The sequence below is a fragment of the Bos mutus genome, chromosome 5, assembly GCF_027580195.1.
Source record: "Bos mutus isolate GX-2022 chromosome 5, NWIPB_WYAK_1.1, whole genome shotgun sequence".
In the NCBI taxonomy this organism is placed as follows: domain Eukaryota; kingdom Metazoa; phylum Chordata; class Mammalia; order Artiodactyla; family Bovidae; genus Bos; species Bos mutus.
Genome location: NC_091621.1, coordinates 4,344,564 through 4,367,880, shown reverse-complemented (window position 1 = coordinate 4,367,880; position 23,317 = coordinate 4,344,564). Strand labels below are relative to the sequence as shown.

At 44.5% G+C, this 23,317-nt stretch overlaps 1 protein-coding gene and 1 non-coding gene across 2 annotated transcripts in view; one reads left to right on the top strand and one right to left on the bottom strand.

Moving 5' to 3' along the window:
- RFX4 (regulatory factor X4) overlaps window positions 1-23,317 on the top strand; it is a 153,652-nt gene that overhangs the window by 59,468 nt on the left and 70,867 nt on the right. The window contains exon 5 of the mRNA XM_005893685.3: window positions 21,132-21,193. Coding sequence (XP_005893747.1) covers window positions 21,132-21,193 — 62 coding nt within the window. The remainder of the gene's footprint in view (window positions 1-21,131; window positions 21,194-23,317) is intronic.
- Window positions 18,818-18,888, bottom strand: TRNAY-GUA (transfer RNA tyrosine (anticodon GUA)). Its single transcript has one exon. It is a non-coding gene; the product is annotated as a tRNA-Tyr (tRNA).

Here is a 23,317-nt window from a genome sequence, read left to right as displayed (position 1 = left end):
GTCTCTCAGTGGTTAAGCATGCTGGTCACTGCAATCGAGATATTCCCCCTTCAGCTCTTCCCCTCTGGGTGTTCCAGGCACTGGAAACCCCTGCCAGTATTTCCCAGCCTGCCTCCCCACCAGCCCATGGGCTCACCCATTTATTAGGAGTGCATTTATCTCAGGAGATGGGCGAGAGGTTGGGAGTCCTCTGGGTGTGTGCATGTGAGAAACCACAAAACAAGATGACAGGCGTGCCCTTGAGCTGTGAGCAGCCAGGACGGGAGGAAGGGGTGCAGAGGAGGAAACTGTGCCCTCCTCAGGGTGGTGGGTGAGGGGCAGTCTGAGAACCAGGTCAGTCCAGAAGACTTCTCAGAACCCAGTATTGCCTTCTCCCAACCCACAGCCTTGTGAGATCCATGGAAGGCAGAAGTGGGTGTTTCCATTTCACCAAATGCTTCTTTCTCCTGCTCTTCTACTGGTCTTTTGCATGCTAAGTCACTTCAGTGGTGTCTGGCTCTTTGCGACCCTATGGATTATAGCCTCCCAGGCTCATCTGTCCATGGGATTCTCTAGGCAAGGATATTGGAGTGGTTTGCCATGCCCTTCTCCAGATCTTCCTGATGCAAGAATCAAACCCTCATCTCTTAATGTCTCTTAATGAACCTTGGCAGGCAGGTTCTTTACCGCTAGCGCCACTGGTCTTTTAGAAGTTCTGAAAACTCCACCCAGGCCACTCTGCTTTCTGAGGTGGCCCACACTCTTGTCTGCCAAGTGTGTTTCTTTCTAAATAAATCCACTTCTTACCTAGCCAAAAAAAAAAAAAAAAAAAAAAATTCCTTCCCTAAGACATCCCTGGTGGTCCAATGGTTCAGAATCCACCTTTCAATGCAGGGGATGTGTGTTTGATCCCCAGTCAGGGAACTAAACCCACGGCCCACACTGCCAACAAAGAGCCCACCTCCTGAAACTAAGACCCATTGCAACCCCCAAACAAAGCAACAACAAAAAGCTCTACCTGCACAGAGATGCAAACTGTGTTTAGCGAGAGTTAAGTTTTTCCAGAAAGAAAAACTGGGCCTCCGATTTCTGGCTAAGAGAACATCTCTAACTGGAATGCCTTCCAGGCACTTGCAGCAGATATTCCTTCCAGCGGAGGCTGAAATGCAAAAGAATGTCTTCTTCCTCAAACTTCTCTTGAGGCCCACCATGTGCGATAGGTGAGGAGTTCCCAACAATGCTAGTCTTCCGAGCCCTGAAGGTGAGGGCCTGTCACCCTTACCCTGTGTGACCCTGGACAGGCCCCATTTCCCTCTCTGAACCTCAGTCCCTCCATCTATCACGGGGGGAAGTTAGTCTACAAATGTGCAAACATCTTTACCATATTAAGACACTTTTCAACTAGAAATCATGATGACAGTAACACTGACTCTTTTGCCAGGCACTGGGTCAAGCCCTCTGCATGTATTACCTCATTTAATCTTCTACAGCTCTGTGAACTAGATGCCTTCTTTGTTCCCATTTAAAGATGAAATAGTTGACTCTAGGGCCACTGGAGCCTTTCTTATGAGGTAAATCCTGGGTAGAAATCAGAAGGTTTATCAGTTAGGAATTGTGTTGGGTTGTGGTTAAAAGATGCCCCTCCTCATTCCCAAACAAGGACTTAAATAAATTAGTGGTTTTACTTTTCTTCACATAGAGTAAATCTAAAAGAGGATAACCTATGCTGGTATACAGCTCTACAGTAGCATCAGGGAACTACCGGGACTACTTCTCTCTCTGTGCTCTGCCATCCCTACCAGATAGCTTCTAATTTCTAGGTCACCTCATGGTCCAAAGTGGCTGCCTGACAACAAAGCCTATATTCCAGGCAAGAAGTATGAAAAAAGGGTGTAGGGAGAGAAAGGTCAAAACTTCAGCCGAGTCAGCTCTCCAGAGCTTGCCCAGAGCCCTGCCCAGCGATTTCCCTTTTGTCTCACTGGCTGCCCTTGGCTGTCAGGGAGGTGGGAAAATGTAGTCCACCATCTCCTGGAATAAAAAATTAGAGTTTGGTTAGAGAGGAAAAGAGGTAGACATTTAGCCATTTTATCCATATAAGAGCTTCTCAGAAATCCATGTAACCCTTTTCTTTAAAAAAAAAAAAAAAGAGCTGTAATAGACATTTAACATTATATTAGTTTTAGGTGTACAACACAGTGATTTGATATATGTGTATATTTCAAAATGATTGACACAATCAATTTAGTTGACATCCATCACTACACAGAGGTACAAGTTTCTTTCTTGTGATGGGAATTTTTTTAAAATTCATAGTTTGCATGAGAAATTTGTTTGTTTATTTTTGGCTGGCTGGGTCCTCCTTGCTGCGTGTAGGCTTTCTCTCGTTGTGGGGAGTGCGGGCTTCTCTCTAGTTGTGGTACGTGGGCTTCTCATTGCAGGGGCTCCTCTTATTGCACGGGTTCTAGAACGCAGCCTCGGTAATTGTGGTGCACTGATTTAATTGCTCCACGGCATGTGGGATCTCCCCAGGCCAGGGATCGAACCTGTGTCCCCTGCATTGGCAGCTGGATACTTAACCACCGGACCACCAGACAAGTTCCATGAGAACTTTTAAGGTCGACTCTCCTCACAACTGTCAAACATACAGTACAGTATTTTTAACTCCAGTCATCGTACTGTATGTGGCGACCCAGAACTCATTTATCTAATAAATGGGAGTAAGCACCTTCTGATCACCTTCACCTGTCTCTCCCCCATGTGTCCTTTTTGTGTCACAACTAGGAAATGGACCCCAGAATCCCGAGAGCGGGTAAGGTCTACTCTCAAATGTGGAGCCCACGGGATCCAGTGTAGGTGGCAACAGGTGACCAGCTTAGACTGTGTGTGGGTAACATGATTTACGGTCCACGGTTTGTTGAACTTATCAAGAAGAGGCTGATTCACCAATAGGCAACTGGACACCTGTGACCACAGGGCAATTTGAATACATGCAGAGGCCCTTTGGCCTCACAAATACCCCTCCCTACTCCCCACCCCCAGAGGGCTTGATGATTTCTCAAAATCCTTGATTCCTTTCATTTAAGGCCTTTAGTTTGTCCTGCAAGTATGACAAAGCAGGATAATTCATTAATATTTACTGGTTGCTAATACTTCAATACAAATAAGTTTAATCTATTAAAGGAACTTAGAGATCTGTTGGTGAGACCTTCTCATCTTCCAGACCAGAACACTAAAAGTCAGAGGGATTGAATGAGTTTCCTAAAGTCATACATGTAGTGGCAGGGCTGGATCTGACAGGTGGGGGCCATCAGTGGATGTCTGCTATGGCCATGAGAGGTAGGAAGACTGGAGGAAGGGGGTCTGGGGCAGCAGACGCACTTGTATGAATTGAATTTATTTATATCCTGTCTTTTCCCCATGAGGCTTGAGGTACTTGGGAATTTGGGCTGTGGGTAGCGCTTACTTGAATGTATGGCTCCTTCCTTCCTGCCATCCTTGCTTGAGCAATGCAAAAAACAAACGAACAACAATGTTCTGGGACCTGTGCTTCTGTCAGCCATATAAATGGGGAACACAGATGAGGCCATAGATCCCTCTTGTTTTAAGTGACTGCCCTCCTCCAGTACTCTTGCCTGGAAAATCCCATGGGTGGAGGAGCCTGGTAGGCTGCAGTCCATGGGGTCGCGAAGAGTCGGACACAGCTGAGCGGCTTCCCTTTCACTTTTCACTTTCATGCACTGAAGGAAATGGCAACCCACTCCGGTGTTCTTGCCTGGAGAATCCCAGGGACGGGGGAGCCTGGAGGGCTGCCGTCTATGGGGTTGCACAGAGTCGGACACGACTGAAGCGACTTAGCAGCAGCAACAGCAGCAGTTCCTCCTTGAGTCCTCACAATCTGCCTGACCCCAGGTCGCTCACACACCTGTGGAGGGGCACAGAGACAGACCACGGGACTCTTGAGGAATCTTTGGGATTCTTCAGGGATGGTCTTTTTTCAACTTGCAAAGTAAAAAAATTAAGCACATGGATAGTTTCCTTCTACTTCAATTTCTTGCATATGTTTTTCTTAACCTTTAGTATCTGCTATAGTGTGTCCATATCAGAATGTCTAATTTCACACCAGATTCCACATTTTGTTATTTCAGGAGTCTTTACTGACATGCAGCCTGAAAGTTTAGAAATCAAATTGTATGGGTTTGAATCCCATCTCCACCATTTACCTGCTGCATGAACTCAGAAGACTTCTTAATAGCTATGAGCCTCAGTTTCCTCCTCTGTAAAATGGGGACATGGTTCTAACCACCTGAGGACTGTTGAGATAATGACTGTTAAAAGGGCTGCCTTACCACTGCTGCTGCTGTCGCTTCAGTCGTGTCCAACTCTGTGCGACCCCATAGACGGCAGCCCACCAGGCTCCCCCGTCCCTGGGATACTCCAGGCAAGAACACTGGAGTGGGTTGCCATTGCCTTCTCCAATGCATGAAAGTGAAAAGTGAAAGTGAAGTCTCTCAGCCGTGTCCGACTCTTCGAGACCCTATGGACTGCAACCTACCAGGCTCCTCCGTCCATGGAGTGCGTGGTAAATATAAACAGTCAATGCACTTCAGCTATAATTGTGATTTCAGTTTACCTTTGCAACATTTTATGAGTTTAATACATCATGCTTTTAATATACCATCAGCAACATATCAATGTTTCAACCTTTCCAGATGCTCTTCCTTCTGAACAATTTTGAGAACAATTGTTCTAAAAATTTCTTACATTGCACACATGCTACCTTCACCACCCTCACCCTCTCTTATTATCGTCTTCAGAATTATTCCATTTTTGACTTAACCTTATCTTATGTAACTCACCTCATTCTAGCTAAATCAGTGTATGATGACTGTTTCCTTTTACACTCACACACATGACACATCATACCATCAGCCTAAGGACAATCTTGGGCTCACATATGGATTTTTGGACTTCCTGGAATTGTTATCCACAGTACTTATCAAGGGGCAACAGATTGTTAGATTGTTACCTTTCTAGCCCTGGGAGTTTTCTTGGAATTCTTCACCAGTCTGTATGCATGATTTGAAATTCCATTTCTGTCTCATTGCTCTAGATGTAAGTTTCTTGTAATTTTTTGAAATTTCTTTTGTGGAATTTCCGGTGGAACCTGCATCAGGATAGAACCTCCCTCAACCTCCAGTGCCTGGTACCCAAATGTGCTACTTCTCCCCACATTGTTAAATGCATCAGATCAGATCAGATCAGTCGCTCAGTCGTGTCCGACTCTTTGCAACCCCATGAATCCCAGCAGGCCAGGCCTCCCTGTCCATCACCAACTCCTGGAGTTCATTGAGACTCACGTCCATTGAGTCAGTGATGCCGTCCAGCCATCTCATCCTCTGTCGTCCCCTTCTCCTCCTGCCCCCAATCCCTCCCAGCATCAGAGTCTTTTCCAATGAATCAACTCTTCAAATGAGGTGGCCAAAGTACTGGAGTTTCAGCTTTAGCATCATTCCTTCCAAAGAAATCCCAGGGTTGATCTCCTTCAGAATGGACTGGTTGGATCTCCTTGCAGTCCAAGGGACTCTCAAGAGTCTTCTCCAACACCACAGTTCAAAAGCATCAATTCTTCGGCGCTCAGCCTTCTTCACAGTCCAACTCTCACATCCATACATGACCACAGGAAAAACCATAGCCTTGACTAGACGAAACTTTGTTGGCAAAGTAATGTTTCTGCTTTGAATATGCTATCTAGGTTGGTCATAACTTTCCTTCCAAGGAGTAAGCGTCTTTTAATTTCATGGCTGCAATCACCATCTGTAGTGATTTTGGAGCCCAGAAAAATAGTCTGACACTGTTTCCACTGTTTCCCCATCTATTTGCCATGAAGTGGTGGGACCGGATGCCATGATCTTTGTTTTCTGAATGTTGAGCTTTAAGCCCACTTTTTCAGTCTCCACTTTCACTTTCATCAAGAGGCTTTTGAGTTCCTCTTCACTTTCTGCCATACGGGTGGTGTCATCTGCATATCTGAGGTTATTGATATTTCTCCCAGCAATTTTAATTCCAGTTTGTGTTTCTTCCAGTCCAGCGTTTCTCATGATGTACTCTGCATATAAGCTAAATAAGCAGGGTGACAATATACAGCCTTGATGTACTCCTTTTCCTATTTGGAACCAGTCTGCTGTTCCATGTCCAGTTCTAACTGTTGCTTCCTGACCTGCATACAGATTTCTCAAGAGGCAGATCAGGTGGTCTGGTATTCCCATCTCTTTCAGAATTTTCCACAGTTTATTGTGATCCACATAGTCAAAGGCTTTGGCATAGTCAATAAAGCAGAAATAGATGTTTTTCTGGAACTCTCTTGCTTTTTCTATGATCCAGCAGATGTTGGCAATTTGATCTCTGGTTCCTCTGCCTTTTCTAAAACCAGCTTGAACATCAGGAAGTTCACGGTTCACATATTCCTGAAGCCTGGCTTGGAGAATTTTGAGCATTACTTTACTAGCGTGTGAGATGAGTGCAATTGTGCAGTAGTTTGAGCATTCTTTGGCATTGCCTTTCTTTGGGATTGGAATGAAAACTGACCTTTTCCAGTCCTGTGGCCACTGCTGAGTTTTCCAAATTTGCTGGCATATTGAGTGCAGCACTTTCACAGCATCATCTTTCAGGATTTGGAATAGCTGAACTGGAATTCCATCACCTCCACTAGCTTTGTTCGTAGTGATGCTTTCTAAGGCCCACTTGACTTCACATTCCAGGATGTCTGGCTCTAGGTCAGTGATCACACCATCGTGATTATCTGGGTCATGAAGATCTTTTTTGTACAGTTCTTCGGTGTATTCTTGCCATCTCTTCTTAATATCTTCTGCTTCTGTTAGGTCCATACCATTTCTGTCCTTTATCAAGCTCATCTTTGCATGAAATGTTCCTTTGGTATCTCTGATTTTCTTGAAGAGATCCCTAGTCTTTCTCATTCTGTTGTTTTCCTTTATTTCTTTGCATTGATCGCTGAAGAAGGCTTTCTTATCTCTTCTTGCTATTCTTTGGAACTCTGCATTCAGATGTTTATATCTTTCCTTTTCTCCTTTGCTTTTTGCTTCTCTTCTTTTCACAGCTATTTGTAAGGCCTCCCCAGACAGCCATTTTGCTTTTTAGTAAAATTACTCTGGCAAACACCCATTTCAAGGTGGTAGCATTGAGGTAAAGTGTTCAGGAAAACTTATTCATATTACCATCCTTAACTATTTTTTCTTCTCTGAAAAAGGGACAAGGTCTATTGTCAACAAAGAGAATGAATATCCTTGTGACAATTAGAATCCCTTTTAAATAACTTCTTCCCCTAATCCTTTTTCTCTCTGGTTCAAAAAATTGTTGTGTGTTTTATGAGAAAGCCCAAGACTTCTACGATACATGGTTATAAAAGAACAACTTGTCATTGTACTGAATTTATAATTCTGACTATTTGAAAAGGCCCTTTTCTTTTCCCACACCAAAATGACCTCTGAAATAAGATGGGCAACTTTTGTTTTAAAACAGTCTCCTGCAGACTTGATTCTTTGTACACATGAATTTGTCTCCCTCAGAGTCTGGGGGGATCTCCACTTCATTGCACTGGGACTTCTGGATTAGTTCTTGTCGGTGGCAAATCTTTGCCTACTGAGGGGGATTGAGTTTGGGGGCACAACCCAAAGCCTTTTCTCAGTGCATCCCTGATGACTCAGTTTGGAGATCAACCTGGATCGGGACAATACAACTTGGGGTCAAAATCAAACAAGGCCTGTTTGTAGAGTAATGAGGCCAACTGGCTTCCGTATGTGGCTCTGAAGGTGTCTTTTGAGGGGACACCCACAGAGGACACTGAGGGTCTCATGCAGTTAGTGGATGCCTTGCTGGCTCCCTTGGGTGTCAGCAAAAGTGGTGAACAGAAAACACCGTGGAACTGGATCCCTGCTTCTTCTACTTGCTGGTGTCTGTGAGTCCAGGCAGCCGACCATAAAGCCCAGTCTCTCATCTGTGGAATGGGAACCATCATGTTCTCCTCCAGTGTGGTTTTTAGGATTAAATTTAGTGCCAAAAAGTAAAATACTTCGTCTAGTGTGTGGGTGTCAGTTCCTCCTCTTACTCTTCCCCTTCCTTATCTTAAAGGAGGCCGAGGGTTCGAAGATGCCATTTCAGGAACATTTGCCCCAAACTCACTTATATTTCTTAAAAGACTACACCCACATGTCAGGGTAGCTTGTGTGCTGAGTTCCCTTCTACCTAAAGCGGTGTGTTGTATGGAGTAAAGAATGGACCATGGAAGGAGACAACCCAACCACCACCTAAGAAAAGTTTCCAGCAGCCCCCGGAGAGACCAGCTCTCCAGAGCTTCTCCACTTCCCACCCCCCAGCCCGGGGAGCCCACTGCCCTGTCTGCCCAGGCTGAAAGAGCGGAGGGTGGGACTCCCGAGTAATTAAAGGGAATTTGGAAGACTGGGATGTCGCGGAATGTTAGATCAGTAGCTAGAACAGCATGTGGTGTTCTTTAGGCAGGCTTCATTGAATCCATACAAAAAAAGAAAGAGGGGCTGCCTGCCGTCTGCTCATTTATCAAACAGCGAAGCTCGACTCTTACTGCTTCACAAAAGTGTTTGACTGTTTGCTGAGTCTTGCTGCAGAAATTAAAAGCTGAACAGCCTTAGTGGGGCTGAACCAACCCTGCATTTTGAGACTCCAACTAAATTGTGCTGGGCTTTCAGATTCAGGGACCAGTTGATTATTTGGTGAAAGGAGAGGAGAATAATTTGTAATTTTCAGCCTATAAGAAACACTTAAAAAAAAAAAAAAAGCCAACTCCCTTCCCACAGGTTTTTGTTGTGGCTGGAGGGAGGAGGTGCTGTCGGCAACAGCTTTCTTTGCTCAGAGTGGGAGAAGTCTTGACCTCCAGTGGGGCAGAGAGCGATGTGGTGCAGCCGGGCCTCCACCCACCCCCCACCCCCCACTGCTAGCAGACTTCCTCTCTTCTTCCTGCTTCATCTGAAATGACCTTTCTTTTTGGAGAAGAGGATTTGGCCATCAGATATTTTTAGAGAAAAAGCATTTTCACAAACGAAACTAAAGATGCTAACAGTGCAGATATATGGCTTTGGATACTGTTGTTTCGTCACTGAGTCATGTCCGATTCTTTTGTGACCACCCCCCCACCCCCACCCCCACAGACTATAGCCATCCCAGGCTTCTCTGTCCATGGGATTTCCCAGGCAAGAATACTGGAGTGGGTTGTCATTTCCTTCTCCAGGGGATCTTCCCGACCCAAGGATAGAACCTGCTTCTCCTGCATTGGCAGACGGATTCTTTACCTCTGAGCCAAGATACCACAAAAGCCTTAAAACTGGGTTAACTGAGAATCCTCTGAAGATCTATCAAAATATGGAAAGATACAGTGCTACCTCTGCCAATGAAGAGAATGTGCTAGAAAAGGATGATGGCTCGTGGAAGACATCATGAGGGAGGCAGAGGTGACCCTCCCTGGCACCTCTTCACCTGTCCAGCCAGTGAAATTCCACCAACGTGGATCCTCTAGCCTCCAGGCTCCTCCTCCTCCTGGCTGACAAAGCTCTAGGTCCACTCTCTAACTTCTTGGACCCTGCTATAAGCCTGAAACACAGGCCGAAGAAGTGTTATATCCTCATCTGATAGATGGAAAAGCCTGGTGTTCAAATGGAAGAAAGAAACATAGGTCATTTTTTTTTTGGCTGTTCAATTTAGCACATTTTTAAAAAGTGGGGTACAGCAGAAACTAACACAACATTGTAAAGCAATTTTACTCGAACAAACAAAAAAAAAAGTGGTAATATCCTTCGATACTTCATGGGATGGGGAGAGGAGGAAGATGAGAGATGAGCCAGAATGAAAGAAGGAACTGGTGGGTTTGGACTTGTCTGGAGGCTTTACTGAGAAGTAGTTAAGGCAAGGCGTGCCTGGCAGCAGGGACAAAAGGAGATGGTTGCAGCAACCCAGGTGTGACATCATGGCTGGTAAAGATGGAGATACAGGTTATGTTGATGACAGAGGGAGAGTGGAACTTGGTCACAGACTGGAAGCAGTGGGTGCAGCAGTTTGGAGACGGAAGAGCTCTTACCTGGTCAGGGAACCAGGAAAGTTGTGATGGAGGCATACGGTGTATGTGGGGTAGTGGGTTTGAGGGCACAGTGGTGAGGAGGAAGAGACAGATGCAAGTGGAGCGTACAGAGGTACGGAGCCCAGAAGCTGTGAAGCAGTCAGAGAGCTCAGCTACATGGAGTAGGCTGATCTGGATGGAGCATAGGACACCTGACAGGTAATTTAAAGAGAAAAGATGGCAGGAAAAGGTGGCATTGCACAAGGGCGTTGAGCTCCTGGTGAAGGAGCCTATGGCCACAGAGAATTGTCGGAATCCACTGGGTAGACAGGTATTGACCTGGGTTGTCCCCCGCGGTAAATTCACTTCAGTTCAGTTCAGTTGCTCAGTTGTGTCCAACTCTTTGTCCCCATGGACTGCAGCATGCCAGGCTTCCCTATCCATCACCAGTTCCTGGAGCTTGCTCAAACTTAAGTCCACTGACTCGGTGATGCCATCCAACCATCTCATCCTCTGTCGTCCCCTTCTCCTCCTGCCTTCAGTCTTGCCCAGCATCAGGGTCTTTTCAAATGAGTCAGTTCTTCACATCAGATGGCCAAAGGATTGGAGTTTCAGCTTTAGCATCACTTCTTCCAATGAAAATTCAGGACTAATTTCCTTTACAATTGACTGCTTGGATCTCCTTGCTGTCCAAGGGACTCTCAAGAGTCTGCTTCAACACCACAGTTTAAGCATCATTTATTCAGCACTTAGCTTACTTTATGGTCCAACTCTCACATCCATACATGACTACTGGAAAAACTTTGACTAGATGGACATTTGTGGGCAAAGTAATGTCTCTGCTTTTTGATATGCTGTCTAGATTGGTCATAGCTTTTCTTCCAAGGAGTGAGCATCTTTTAATTTCATGGCTGCAGTCACATTCTGCAGTGATTTTGGAGCCCAAGAAAATAAAGTCTCTCACTGTTTCCATTGTTTCCCCATATACCTGCCATGAAGTGATGGGACCAGATGCCATGATCTTTGTTTTCTCAATGTTGAGTTTTCAAGCCAGGTCTTTTCACTCTCTTCGTTCACTTTCATCAAGAGGCTCTTTAGTTCTTCTTCACTTTCTGCCATAAGGGTGGTGTCATCTGCATATCTGAGGTTATAGATATTTCTCCCAGAAATCTTGATTCCAGCTTGTGCTTCATTCAGTCCATCATTTCATATGATGTACTCTGCATATAAGTTAAATAAACAGGGTGACAATATACAAGTACTCCTGTACATGACAATTGATGTACTCCTTTCCCAATTTGGAACCAGTCTGTGGGTCCAGGTCTGGTTTTAACTGTTGCTTTTTGACCTTCACGTAGATTTCTCAGGAGACAGGTAAAGTGGTCTGGTATTCCCGTCTCTTGAAGAACTTTCCGCAGTTTGTTGTGATCCACATAGTCAAAGGCTTTGGCGTAGTCAATAAAGCAGAAGTAGATGTTTTTCTTGAACTCTCTTGCGTTTTCTATGATCCAACGGATGTTGGCAATTTGATCCCTGGTTCCTCTGCCTTTTCTAAATCCAGCTTGAATATCTGGAAGTTCTCGGTTCATGTACAGTTGAACTCTGTCTTGGATAACTTTGAGCTTTACTTTGCTAGTGTGTGAGATGAGTGCAATTGTGTGGTAGTTTGAACATTCTTTGGCATTGCCTTTCTTTGAGATTGGAATGAAAACTGACCTTTTCCAGTCCTGGAGCCACTGTTGAGTTTTCCAAATTTGCTGGCATATTGAGTGCAGCACTTTCACAGCATCATCTTCTAGGATTTGAAATAGCTCAGCTTTGTTCATAGTGATGCTTCCTAAGGCCTAGCTTTGTTCATAGTGATGCTTCCTAAGGCCCACTTGACCACACTCCAGGTTGTCTAGCTCTACGTGAGTGATCACACCATCATGGTTATCTGGGTCAGAAGATCTTTTTTGTATAGTTCTTCTGTATATTCTTGCCACCTCTTCTTAATATCTTCTGCTTCTGTTAGGTCCATTCCGTTTCTGTCTTTGTTGTGCCCATCTTTGCATGATATTGTTCCCTTGGTATCCCTAATTTTCTTGAAGAGATCTCTAGTCTTTTTCCCATTCTATTGTTTTCCTCTATTTCTTTGAATTGATCACTGAGGAAGGCTTTCTTATCTCTCCTTGCTATTCTTTGGAATTCTACATTCAAATGGGTATATCTTTCCTTTTCTCCTTTGCCTTTTGCTTCTCTTTTCTCAGCTATTTGTAAGGCCAGACAACCATTTGTCTGGCCATCAGACAACCATTTGCCTTTTTGCATTTCTTTTTCTTGGGGATGGTATTGATCACTGCCTCCTGTACAATGTCATGAACCTCCGTCCATAGTCCAAATCCACCTGGGGACTTCATTTATCCAAAAAGAATGACTTTTTACTTTGTTAATATTTTCATCAAGCAGAAGGAGTGTTTAATCGCTGGATTTCCTCTTTACTGGCTGTGGGTAGATTCAACCCGGGAGGAGACAACAGTCTGCCTGCTGATGTCAGTCCTCTCCAAACTTTCCCACCTTTCTTGCCTATTAGGGGACAGTGCTCTCAGATGCTGCTCATAGCAGAGGCCACCAGAACATTTCCAAGAGAGTCAGAGTTGGGGGGAACTGAAAAGAAACATTCCTGGAAGTATAGATGGGAAGAAGAAATCATTTCCTTCCTCCAACACACCTGGCATGAACAAATGCAGGAATATGACATAAAAGAAAGACAAGTTTCTGTGAAAAGAAGGAATGAGGGACTTTAGGGCACTTTCATTCATCCAGAGGGAACCATACTGCTGTGGTAGAGTGTTGTGTCGGACGGGGTGCATTCAAATCCCAGGTCTGCACCTTGTGAGCTGCGTGGCTTTGTATGGGTTACTTAGCCTCTCCAAGCTTCAGTTTACTCATCTGTACAGAGGAAATAGCAATGGAACCTGGCTTGTAATGATTGACTGAGATAATATGTGCCAAGTGATGGGCACAGTGCCTTAGCTAGGACTTGCCTGTGTGCTTAACCAACTCACCTCCGTGTCCTATGCTTCCCGGCTTCCTAGGAAAAGAGAGGCAGGGGACATCTAAGTGTTCATGAGTAGGATCCCAGAGGAAGTGGGGGAGGCTCAGAGAAAGAGGAGCTCCTTGGGATGAGTGGGAGACAAGATGGGTTTGGCATTCCAGACAGAGGAATCAGCATGTCCCTGAAGCTCAGGGAGCACATTGGGGAAGAGGCAGGATTTGAGGCTGGGAGCTGGGCTGGGAGAGGTCACAGAGGGCATCCTGGGCTAGCCTGAGGATGCTGGCATTTTCTCCAGTGTGGGTAGCGAGGAGGCACCCACCATTTTCTACAAGAAAATGAAATGATCGCACTTGGATTTTAGAAAGATCCTGCTGGTGGGGCAGCAAGCCCGGAGATAGGGCAGCAAGCCTGGAGACAGGGCAGCCAGTTAGGAAGCTGGGTCTGTGGTCCAGGTGAAAGATCACAGGAGCTGGAGCTGTGGCAGAGCATCAGGAGAAGTGGCTGAAATCCACTGGATGTCTTGGGCAGAACCAACAGGAGAGGGGTTGTGCAGTGTTAGGAAGAAAGTGGTCTGTCCTGGGTGACTCATCAAAGGGTGATGCTGATCTCAATGACGGTAAAACTGTGTGTATTGTTGTTGTTGTTTAGTGCCTAAGTTATGTCTGACTCTTTTGCAACCCCATTGACTGTAGCCCGCCAGACTCCTCTGTCCATGGGACTTCCCAGGCAAGAATACTGGAGTGGGTTGCCATTCCCTTCCCCAGGGGATCATCCGGACCCAGGGTTCGAACCTGCATTTCCTGTATTGGCAGGTAGATTCTTTACCACTGAGCCACCAGGGAAAAGTGAAAGTGAAAGTGACTCAGTCATGTCCAAATCTTTGCAACCCCATGGACTGTATAGTCCATGGAATTCTCCAGGCCAGAATACTAGAGTGGGTAGCCTTTCCCTTCTCCAGGGGATCTTCCCAACCCAGGGATCGAACCCAGGTTTCACATAGTGCAGGCAGATTCTTTACCAGCTGAGCTACCAGGGAAGCCCAGGAATACTGGAGTCCGTAGCCTATCCCTTCTCCAGGGAACCAACCCAGGAATCAAACCAGGGTCTCCTGTGTTGCAGGCAGATTCTTTACCAGCTGAGCTACCAGGGAAGCACAGGCCATCAGGGAAGCCTTCAATATCTACACATATTTCAAAAAGAGTAAATAAAACCCATTGACTCTGGAGGAAATCATAAGTTAAATTGATTGTGAATTTACAGTTCCTGTTCTATGACTTGATAGTTCCTCAAGAACCTAATGCAAAAAATCACATACACGCTGGTTATGTTTTCTTGCCTCACAAAGGCAGGACAAGAACAGTGCCTCCTGAAGGCCTGTCCTCATTTCCCTGTGCCTCCAGGCATGTCTCTGGACCAGAGTCTAGGGGCCAAGGGCCAGGCACTGCTGTTTGCTTTGTGGACATTATGTTACACACCATTTGGATAAACATTTAAAAAGATTTCACAACTCTGCCCTTTCTGGTAAATCAAGTAAGAATCAAGCCTCTCAGTCAAAAAAAAAAAAAAAAATCTACATATTGTCTGTAGGAAGTGATCTATTTTTTAAAAAGAAAAACAACCAGTATAACATTCTTACAGATTTTTTATGCTTCCTTCAAGAATATCTTGAACTTCCTTGTCAATTAAGAATATTTCTAGGAAGAAAATCCTTTTCTAAAGAGTTGATTTTGTGCACAATGCATTATATAAAAATCTTTTATTCTCCCCACCATCCTGCTACCCTAACAAATATCCATTTTTATGTTTTCATTCCTCTAGTTGTACAAAAATTAATTACAACCTTAGCATAAATTTTGATGCCTGCTGTTTCAGTTAACATTATGTCATAAGCATTTTCTGTGTCATAGCATAGACTTTGTTACCATAATATTCTACTGGGTGGATATGCAGTCATTAATTTAGCCAGTTCTCTGTCATGTACATTTCCATTGTTTCCAGTTTTTCAGTCTCATTAGTAGCCCTGCACAGAGCTTCTCCTTATTTTAGCTTTTTCCCTTGGAATTAGTAGAAAAAGTATGATATTTATTGGTAAAAATGCTTCTCAGAAGGCTTGTACTAATAAACAATGTCATCAGCAATCTATGAGCTTTTCAGTTTTACCACACCCTTGACGGGATTCAGTATCATTGTTTTCAAAATGTCGCTAATATCAGAGCATTTTTAAACATGGCACCTTACTGTTGTGCCCATTGCATAGAAAAATTTCCCAGACTGAAAAAAAAAAAAAAAACCTCTGCTTTTCCTAAACAACTGATATGCATTTATCTTATGGATGGTGCATTTATCTTATGGATGGTGCATTTATCTTATGGATGGGCTTCCCTGGTGGCTCAGTGGTAACGATTCCACTTACCAATGAAGGAGACCTGAGCTTGATCCCTGAGTCAGGAAGACTCCTTGGAGGAGGGCATGGCAGCCCACTCCAGTTTGCTTGCCTGGGAAATCCCATGGACAGAGGCGCCTGGGAGACTATAGTCCATGAAATAAAAAAGAGTCGAACCCGTAGCTACTAAACAACAATATCTTATGGATACTGGACTAACTAACTTGACTGTATCTACTTTCTTTGCTTGAGTAGATAGAAAACTCAGAACCCAGATTATAACCCACTTTTAACTAATGTGAAGAACATGTGGATCTGTCTTTATACTTCCTATGCTTTTCTCTCCATCTCTGCTGTCATGTCTATAGCTTGTCTGTAGTTCAGTAATTGTACCCTATGAACAGCTGCTTTACATCTTGGCTCTGAAACCAATTATGTGGTAAAGGACTAGAGGGCATCCTTGGCCAGAGTTAATATAAGTGACCCAAAGGGATGAGGCCACTAAACCTTGGTGTGGTCTTAGGCTGCATGACAAACAAAGTGTTAGAGAGTCCTGTCACTGACCCCCTGAGTCAAACCCCATGCTTAGTGCTACATTTCCTTGGGTGGCAACAATTTTTAAAAATTGAGATCTACTTGGGCAAACTTGGGGAAATGGTGAGGGAGAGAGAAGCCTGGCATGCTACAGTCCACGGGTTCACAATTAGTTGGACTTGACTTGGCGACTGAACAACAACAACAAAAATAGTTCATTTACAATATTGTGTTAGTATCAGGTGTACAGTAAAGTGATTCAGATATGTGTGTGTGTGTGTATAAAATGTGTATTTTCAGATTATTTTCCATTATAATTTATTCAGTTCATTTCAATTCAGTCACTCAGTCATGTCTGTCTCTTTGCGACTCCATTGACTGCAGCATGCCAGGCTTCCCTGTCCATCACCAATTCCCAAAGCTTACTCAAACTCATCTCCATTAAGTTGGTGATGCCATCCAACCATCTCATCCTCTGTCATCCCCTTCTCCTTCCACCTTCAATCTTTCCCAGCATCATGGTCTTTTCCAATGAGTCAGTTCTTTGCATCAGGTGGTCAAAGTATTGGAACTTCAGCATCAGTCCTTCTAATGAATATTCAGTACAGATTTCCTCTAGGACTAACTGGTTGGATCTCCTTGCAGTACAAGGGACTCTCAAGAGTCTTCTCCAGCACCATATACAACTCCAACTTCTCCAACACCACAGTTCACAGTTATAGTTTATTCAGTTCAGTTCAGTTCAGTCGCTCAGTCGTGTCCGACTCTTTGCGACCCCATGAATCGCAGCACGCCAGGCCTCCCTGTCCATCACCAACTCCCGGATTTCACTCAAACTCATGTCCATCGAGTCAGTGATGCCATCCAGCCATCTCATCCTCTGTTGTTCTCCTCCTGCCCCCAATCCCTCCCAGCATCAGGGTCTTTTCCAATGAGTCAACTCTTCGTATTAGGTGGCCAAAGTACTGGAGTTTCAGCTTCAGCATCATTCCTCCCAAAGAAATCCCAGGGCTGATCTCCTTCAGAATGGACTGGTTGGATCTCCTTGCAGTCCAAGGGATTCTCAAGAGTCTTCTCCAACACCACAGTTCAAAAGCATCAATTCTTCAGCACTCAGCTTTCTTCACAGTCCAACTCTTACATCCATACATGACCACTGGAAAAACCATAGCCTTGACTAGACGGATCTTTGTTGGCAAAGTAATACCTCTGCTTTTGAATATGCTATCTAGGTTGGTCATAACTTTCCTTCCAAGGAGTAAGTGTCTTTTAATTTCATGGCTGCAGTCACCATCTGCAGTGATTTTGGAGCCCAATATAGTTTATTACAAGATATTAAATAAAGTTTCTTGTGTTATACAGTAAATCCTTGCTGTTTATCTATTTTATGTATGATACTGCGCATCTGTTAATCCCATATTCCTAATATATGCCTCCCCACTCCATAACCATACATTTGTTTTCGATCTTAGTTTTTGTAATGTAAATAAGTTCATTTGTACTGTTTTTAGATTCCACCTATAGGTAATATCATATAATATTTGTCTTTGATTCACTTCATTTAGTACAATAATCTCTAAGTCCATCCAAGTTGTTGCAAATGGCAGTATTTCATTCTTTTTTATAACTGAGTAATATTCCACTGTATATACACTGTATCTTCTTACATCAATCTTCTGTGTCAGTCATCTGTGGATGGGAACTTGTGTTGGTTCCATGTCTTTGCTAATGTAAATAGTGCTGCTATGAACATTGAAGGGCATGTATCCGTTTGAATCAGCGTTTTCATATTTTGGGGATGTATGGGTCACAACAATTTGAGAGGGATGTAGACAAAGTGAGAAGCTCACATCCTTGGCTTACAGGAGTTGAGATTAAAGAAACCAGGGATGTGTTGTCTCAAAAATGACACCCTTAAAGAATTTGGAGAATTACTGCATCACTTTGGTCTGTATCATCACTACAAGATTACATCTTAGAAGCCCTTTTTCTTACTCCCAAAAGTGGTATCATGATGTTATCTTATTAGATTCTCTAAACATCCTTGGGAGGATTTCAGCTTTTTTCATCCCTTTTCAAATAAAGAAATACTGTCCCAGCCATTCTCTACCCTGGAGACAGTTGGCAGCTTCCTGATATACAGAAATAATCAACCTTCATGTAAGGTTGTCTATTCCAGATTTTCAATTTCTCTCTAATTTCTCCAATTCTTTCCACCCTGCTGATGCCAATTCAATTGAGGCCACCAACATTTATCCCTCTGATGAGGGGAGAACTACAGAAGACCCCGAGTCCTCAGATGTTGGAGGAGGAAACTAAGGCACCGAGAGGTTAGATAGTGAGTCCAGGTTCCCATAGGACTACAGTTTGTTGAATGAATGAGCAAATCAATCAATGAGAGAATCAATGTAGATGGAAGAGGGTGTGAGAGGACCAACAGAGATGAATGAAAAGATGCTCATAGCTCATGCCGGGCTGGTGGAAAACCAGCAACAGCATCTCTCATGAAGGACAGTGTACAGACTTGCTCTCTCTGACCATGCTTGCCTGCTCGATGCTGTGTTAGAAGGGAAAATGAAAGTGTTAGTTGCTCAATCCTGTCCAACTCTTTGGAATTTTCCAAGCAAGAATTCCAGTATTCTTGCCAAGAGAATTCCATGGACAGAGGAGCCTGGCAGGTTGCAGTCCATGGGGTGACAAAGAGTTAGGCATGAGTGAGCAACTAACACTTTCACTTTCAAGCAAGAATACTGGAGTGGGTTACCATTCCCTTCTCCAGGAGATCTTCCTGACCCAGAGATTGAACCTGGGCCTCCTGCATTACAGGCAGATTCTTTACCGCTGAGCCAGCCAGGAAGGGAGCTGGAAGAATGTGGCTAGACTTAAAAGTCCCTGGAAATGAAACAGAATGAATGAGTCATCAAGATAATCACTGGTAATAATGGGTAACGTTTATTGATCACTTACTAAGTGCTAGGCACTGTTACAAATTATTTACATGTTTATGTTTTAAATTTTCACAAAGATTTTCTGAGGTAGGGGTTATTATCATTCCCATTTTACAAATGAGGAAGCTGAGTTATTTGAATGTTAAATAACCTGCCAGAGGGCCCCTGATAACAAATGGCTGAGCTCTGATCTAATCCAGGTAATCTAGCTCCAAAGCCTTTGCTCAGAACCCCTCCACCATCCTGCCTGTTCATAAACATCATTGCTCTAAACACCAAGAAAGATGCATTGGTTGTGTTTTCGCCTTGGCAGATGGCTCCCCCTCCTAGATTTCTGGCAAATCCATGTAGTTGTCCTGGGCAGCAGCAATTTGCATTGTCCACTAGGCAAATGAGCAGAGGAGGCTCCCCAGACCCCCCAGAGTTGGGCTTCATGCCTTCATCCAACAAACACAGACTCACCTCTCTTTGCCTGTGGCCTGGGCCACGTCCCTGCTCTCATGGAGCTTGTGCTCTAGTGGAAGGAGATGTAAGATAAGTACTCAGAGAATAAGAGCTCAAGACAACTTCAGAGAGTTCAAAGTGAGAGAAAAGAGGCAAGCAGGGTCTCATGATGGGGGTGGGAGGTGTCTGCTTGTGTTACTCTGCACCTGCTGGGCAGAGAAGGCATAGGCAGAAGGACTTTGTCCAGAGGCCCGAATGCTGTAGGAAAAGGACCTAATACTGTGAGGATCTGGTTGAAATGGGATACTCAAGGCAAGAAGAATCTCAAGAAATGGAGACTCTCAAGGCACAAGCTGCAATCAAGATTGCTGGGAGAAATACCAATAACCTCAGATACACAGATGACACCACCCTTACGGCAGATAGCAAAGAAGAACTAAAGAGCCTCTTGATGAAAGTGAGAGAGGAGAGTGAAAAAGTTGACTTAAAGCTCAACATTCAGAAAACTAAGATCATGGCATCTGGTCCCATCACTTAATGGCAAATAGATGGGGAAACAGTGGAAACAGTGTCAGACTTTATTTTCTTGGGCTCCAAAATCACTGCAGATGGTGACTGCAGCCATGAAATTAAAAGATGCTTGCTCCTTGGAAGAAAAGCTATGACCAACCTAGACAGCATATTAAAAAGCAGAGACATTACTTTGCCCACAAAGGTTCATCTAGTCAAAGCTATGGTTTTTCCAGTAGTCATGTATGAATGTGAGAGTTGAACTATAAAGAAAGCTGAGCACCAAAAGAATTGATGCTTTTGAACTGTGGTGTTGGAGAAGACTCTTAAGAATCCCTTGGACTGCAAGGAGATCCAACCAGTCCATCCTAAAGGAAATCAGTCCTGAATATTCATTGGAAGGACTGATGCTGAAGCTGAAACTCCAATATTTGACCACCTGATGCAAAGAACTGACTCATTTGAAAAGACCCTGATGCTGGGAAAGATTGAAGGCGGGAGGAGAAGGGACGACAGAGGATGAGATGGTTGGATGGCATCACCAACTTGATGGACATGAGTTTGAGTAAGCTTCAGGAGTTGGTGATGGACAGGGAGGCCTGGCGTGTTGCAGTCCATGGGATTGTGGAGTCGGACATGAGGACATGACTAAGTGACTGAACTGAACTGGGTGAAATTGTATTCCAGACAGAAGGAACTTCAGTACTAGGGCCCCCAATGGAGAGAAAGCCTGCCATGTTTCAGAAATAAGAAAAAAAAGAAAGCCAGTGTGGCTGGGATCCAGTGAGTCAGGGTGAGAGTCAGAGAAGAGGAAGGCCAGGAGGTAAGCACAAGTCACAGAGGCTGAGGTGGGGGGTTGGTTCCAGGTACATTGGAAGCCATCACTGCGGGGCTATAAACAGGGGAGAGACAAGCTCAGAGTCACTATGTACACTGCCTGTGTTGTGAGCAGGAAGGGAAGCCCGGAGCAGCCAAGTGAGACCCTCTCAGGATCCAGAGCCCCTGCATCACTCAGGTGGTCTCTTCCTGACCCACCCCCACCCCCCGACACCTGTGGTCCTCCAGGGGGCCTGTCAGACGCCCTCATTGCAGCCCAGGGTCCACGTTTTCCTCTGTTCTTTAGATTACCGTTCGTAAACACAGTCACTGTGCTCCCAGCCTTTTCCAATGGGTAACTGATTCTTGCTTGACTTGCAGATCATAAGGCAGCAGTTTCCTCAGTTAACCACCAGGAGACTCGGGACCCGCGGACAGTCAAAGTAAGCACCGACGGCCTTTCCACCTGCAGAGCGCGCGTCCATGGGCCTCCAGAGACCCAGACTCCGGGCCTCTCATCCTGAGCTCAGTCTGGGGAGAAGTCTGTGCCTGGTGGGAGTGGCCCCCTCTCCTAGGAGCCCTAACAGAGATGCTGTCCAAAGACCAGCTGCTTTAAGGAATCCGACTTGATGCTTCCCTGCCTGTAGGTGTTTATGTGAAGTAGTCTTGAGCATCTTCTAAAAGGAGCACCTTGTGGTCTTTTGACCAGTTTCCAGGTTACTCGGATTGTTTTGACCAGCAAACTGTGTACTCTCACAGAATCCAGTCAGCCAGAGAAGCAATATATACCAGTCCCTGCAAGGGAGATGGGCCAAAAGATGCTGTGGTACCCAGGCATCCTGCTTCCCAGTCACCCATTCTGTCAACCAACCCCCCAATGTTTGCTTCTCATTTTCTGATGTCAGATAATGGTGCTAAGTGCTGGGGACACGTGAGCAGACAGGTCCTGGACGGAGCAAATATTCTCCAGGGGAAGACACACACACACACACACACACACACACACACACACAAATATCATTAGATTGTGAAGGGGATTGTCCTAGGGAATAACAAAAGGGTGGCCTGGTCTAGAAAGGGTAGCCTAGGAAGGAAGGCCTTACTGAGGAGGTGACCCGAGGAGTGAGAAGGCTGTGCAGATGTCTGTCTCCCAGGTGAGAGTCAATAGGAAGGGAATCTCTGCCTATCCTGCCCAGGCTTCACAAAAATCTAGATTTATAAAGACTCATTTCAAAGGGTATTTCAAAATACTGTTGGAAGTGACTAGGTGTTCCGTGAAGAAGGTCTGTTGACCATCAAAGTTTGGTAAGCTCTGAACTAAACAGGTTCCTTTATACAGGACTTGTCAGAACCTTTATTATGCTAATTATACCTGGGGACTCCACTAGGGAGTGCTGTATTATGCAGCATTTCTATAAGCATTTTGACCATGTTGGGTAGCAGATCAACCCACACTGACTTATAAAATAATGAAACTTATTATTAAAACACAGCAACCACATATAGGACTTGTAAGACTTGTCACTTAAAGTGCTTCAGAAGCAGTGTATCCAATACTGTCCCCCTCATCCCAGCCCCCAGCCATCTCTGGGCAGCACATTCCTACCCTCCAAGGGTAGGTTTAACTTTGGAGCCAAGTTGGATAAAGAATGTGGAAAGTAGATGATCAAACTGGGGAAACCCTTTTTAGTAAAGGTCTGAAAATCAAATGAGACTAATTTTTTTTAATGTGGCTCAGAAGTTCTGGGGGGCAATTTTCAAAGAGAAAAATTTTGAGCAAGGGGTATTTTGGAATAAATTTCTAATAATTTTTCAGGGTGACTCCTCTGAAGAATAAATTTTGTTCATACTGAAGAAGTCAAGTATTTGTTTAAAATGAGTTTTCAGCCCTGGTAAGAGTATGGAGTAGAAAACCCAGATTCTTCCTTTCTTGTTTTCTGGTGAGCATGTGGTTGGCACACAAAGGCAATTCAATCTACAGATAAGTGGATGGCTGGAAAGCTATTGAATGAATGGAAAGGAATTATTTTTTTCTCCAGCCCATGGTCTTTTTAGCATCACTGGTTCCAATACATTGCTGCACGTTTCTGAGATAAAAGAGTATAAGTAGATAGTAATGATAGGTATGTGGTAAAAATAGGCAATAAGAATAATAAAAATAGAAGAGAAAGTCTTCCCATCCTACATAAACTTGGAGAAAGTTTCATTCTGTCTATATGTAAGGGCCTGCTTTTGTTTTTTGTTTTCTTTTTCTTTGACTTAGAGGTTGGCAAATGGGACAATATCTTTAAAAATTCAGTTTCATTGTATCCTCTCCATAAGCATCCTCCAAGGTTGGTCACACCTTCAACCAACTGAAAGGTAATAAGAAGCTCTGGTCTCCAACATGCCACTTGGCCTTACGGAGACAGTCCTGTCCGACTCTTTGCAACACTATAGACTGTAACCCACCAGGCTCTTCTGTCCATGGGATTCTCTAGGGAAGAATACTGAGTAGGTTGCCATGCCCTCCTCCAGGGTATCTTCCCAACCCAGGGATCGAACCTGAGTCTCCTGCGGCTCCTGCA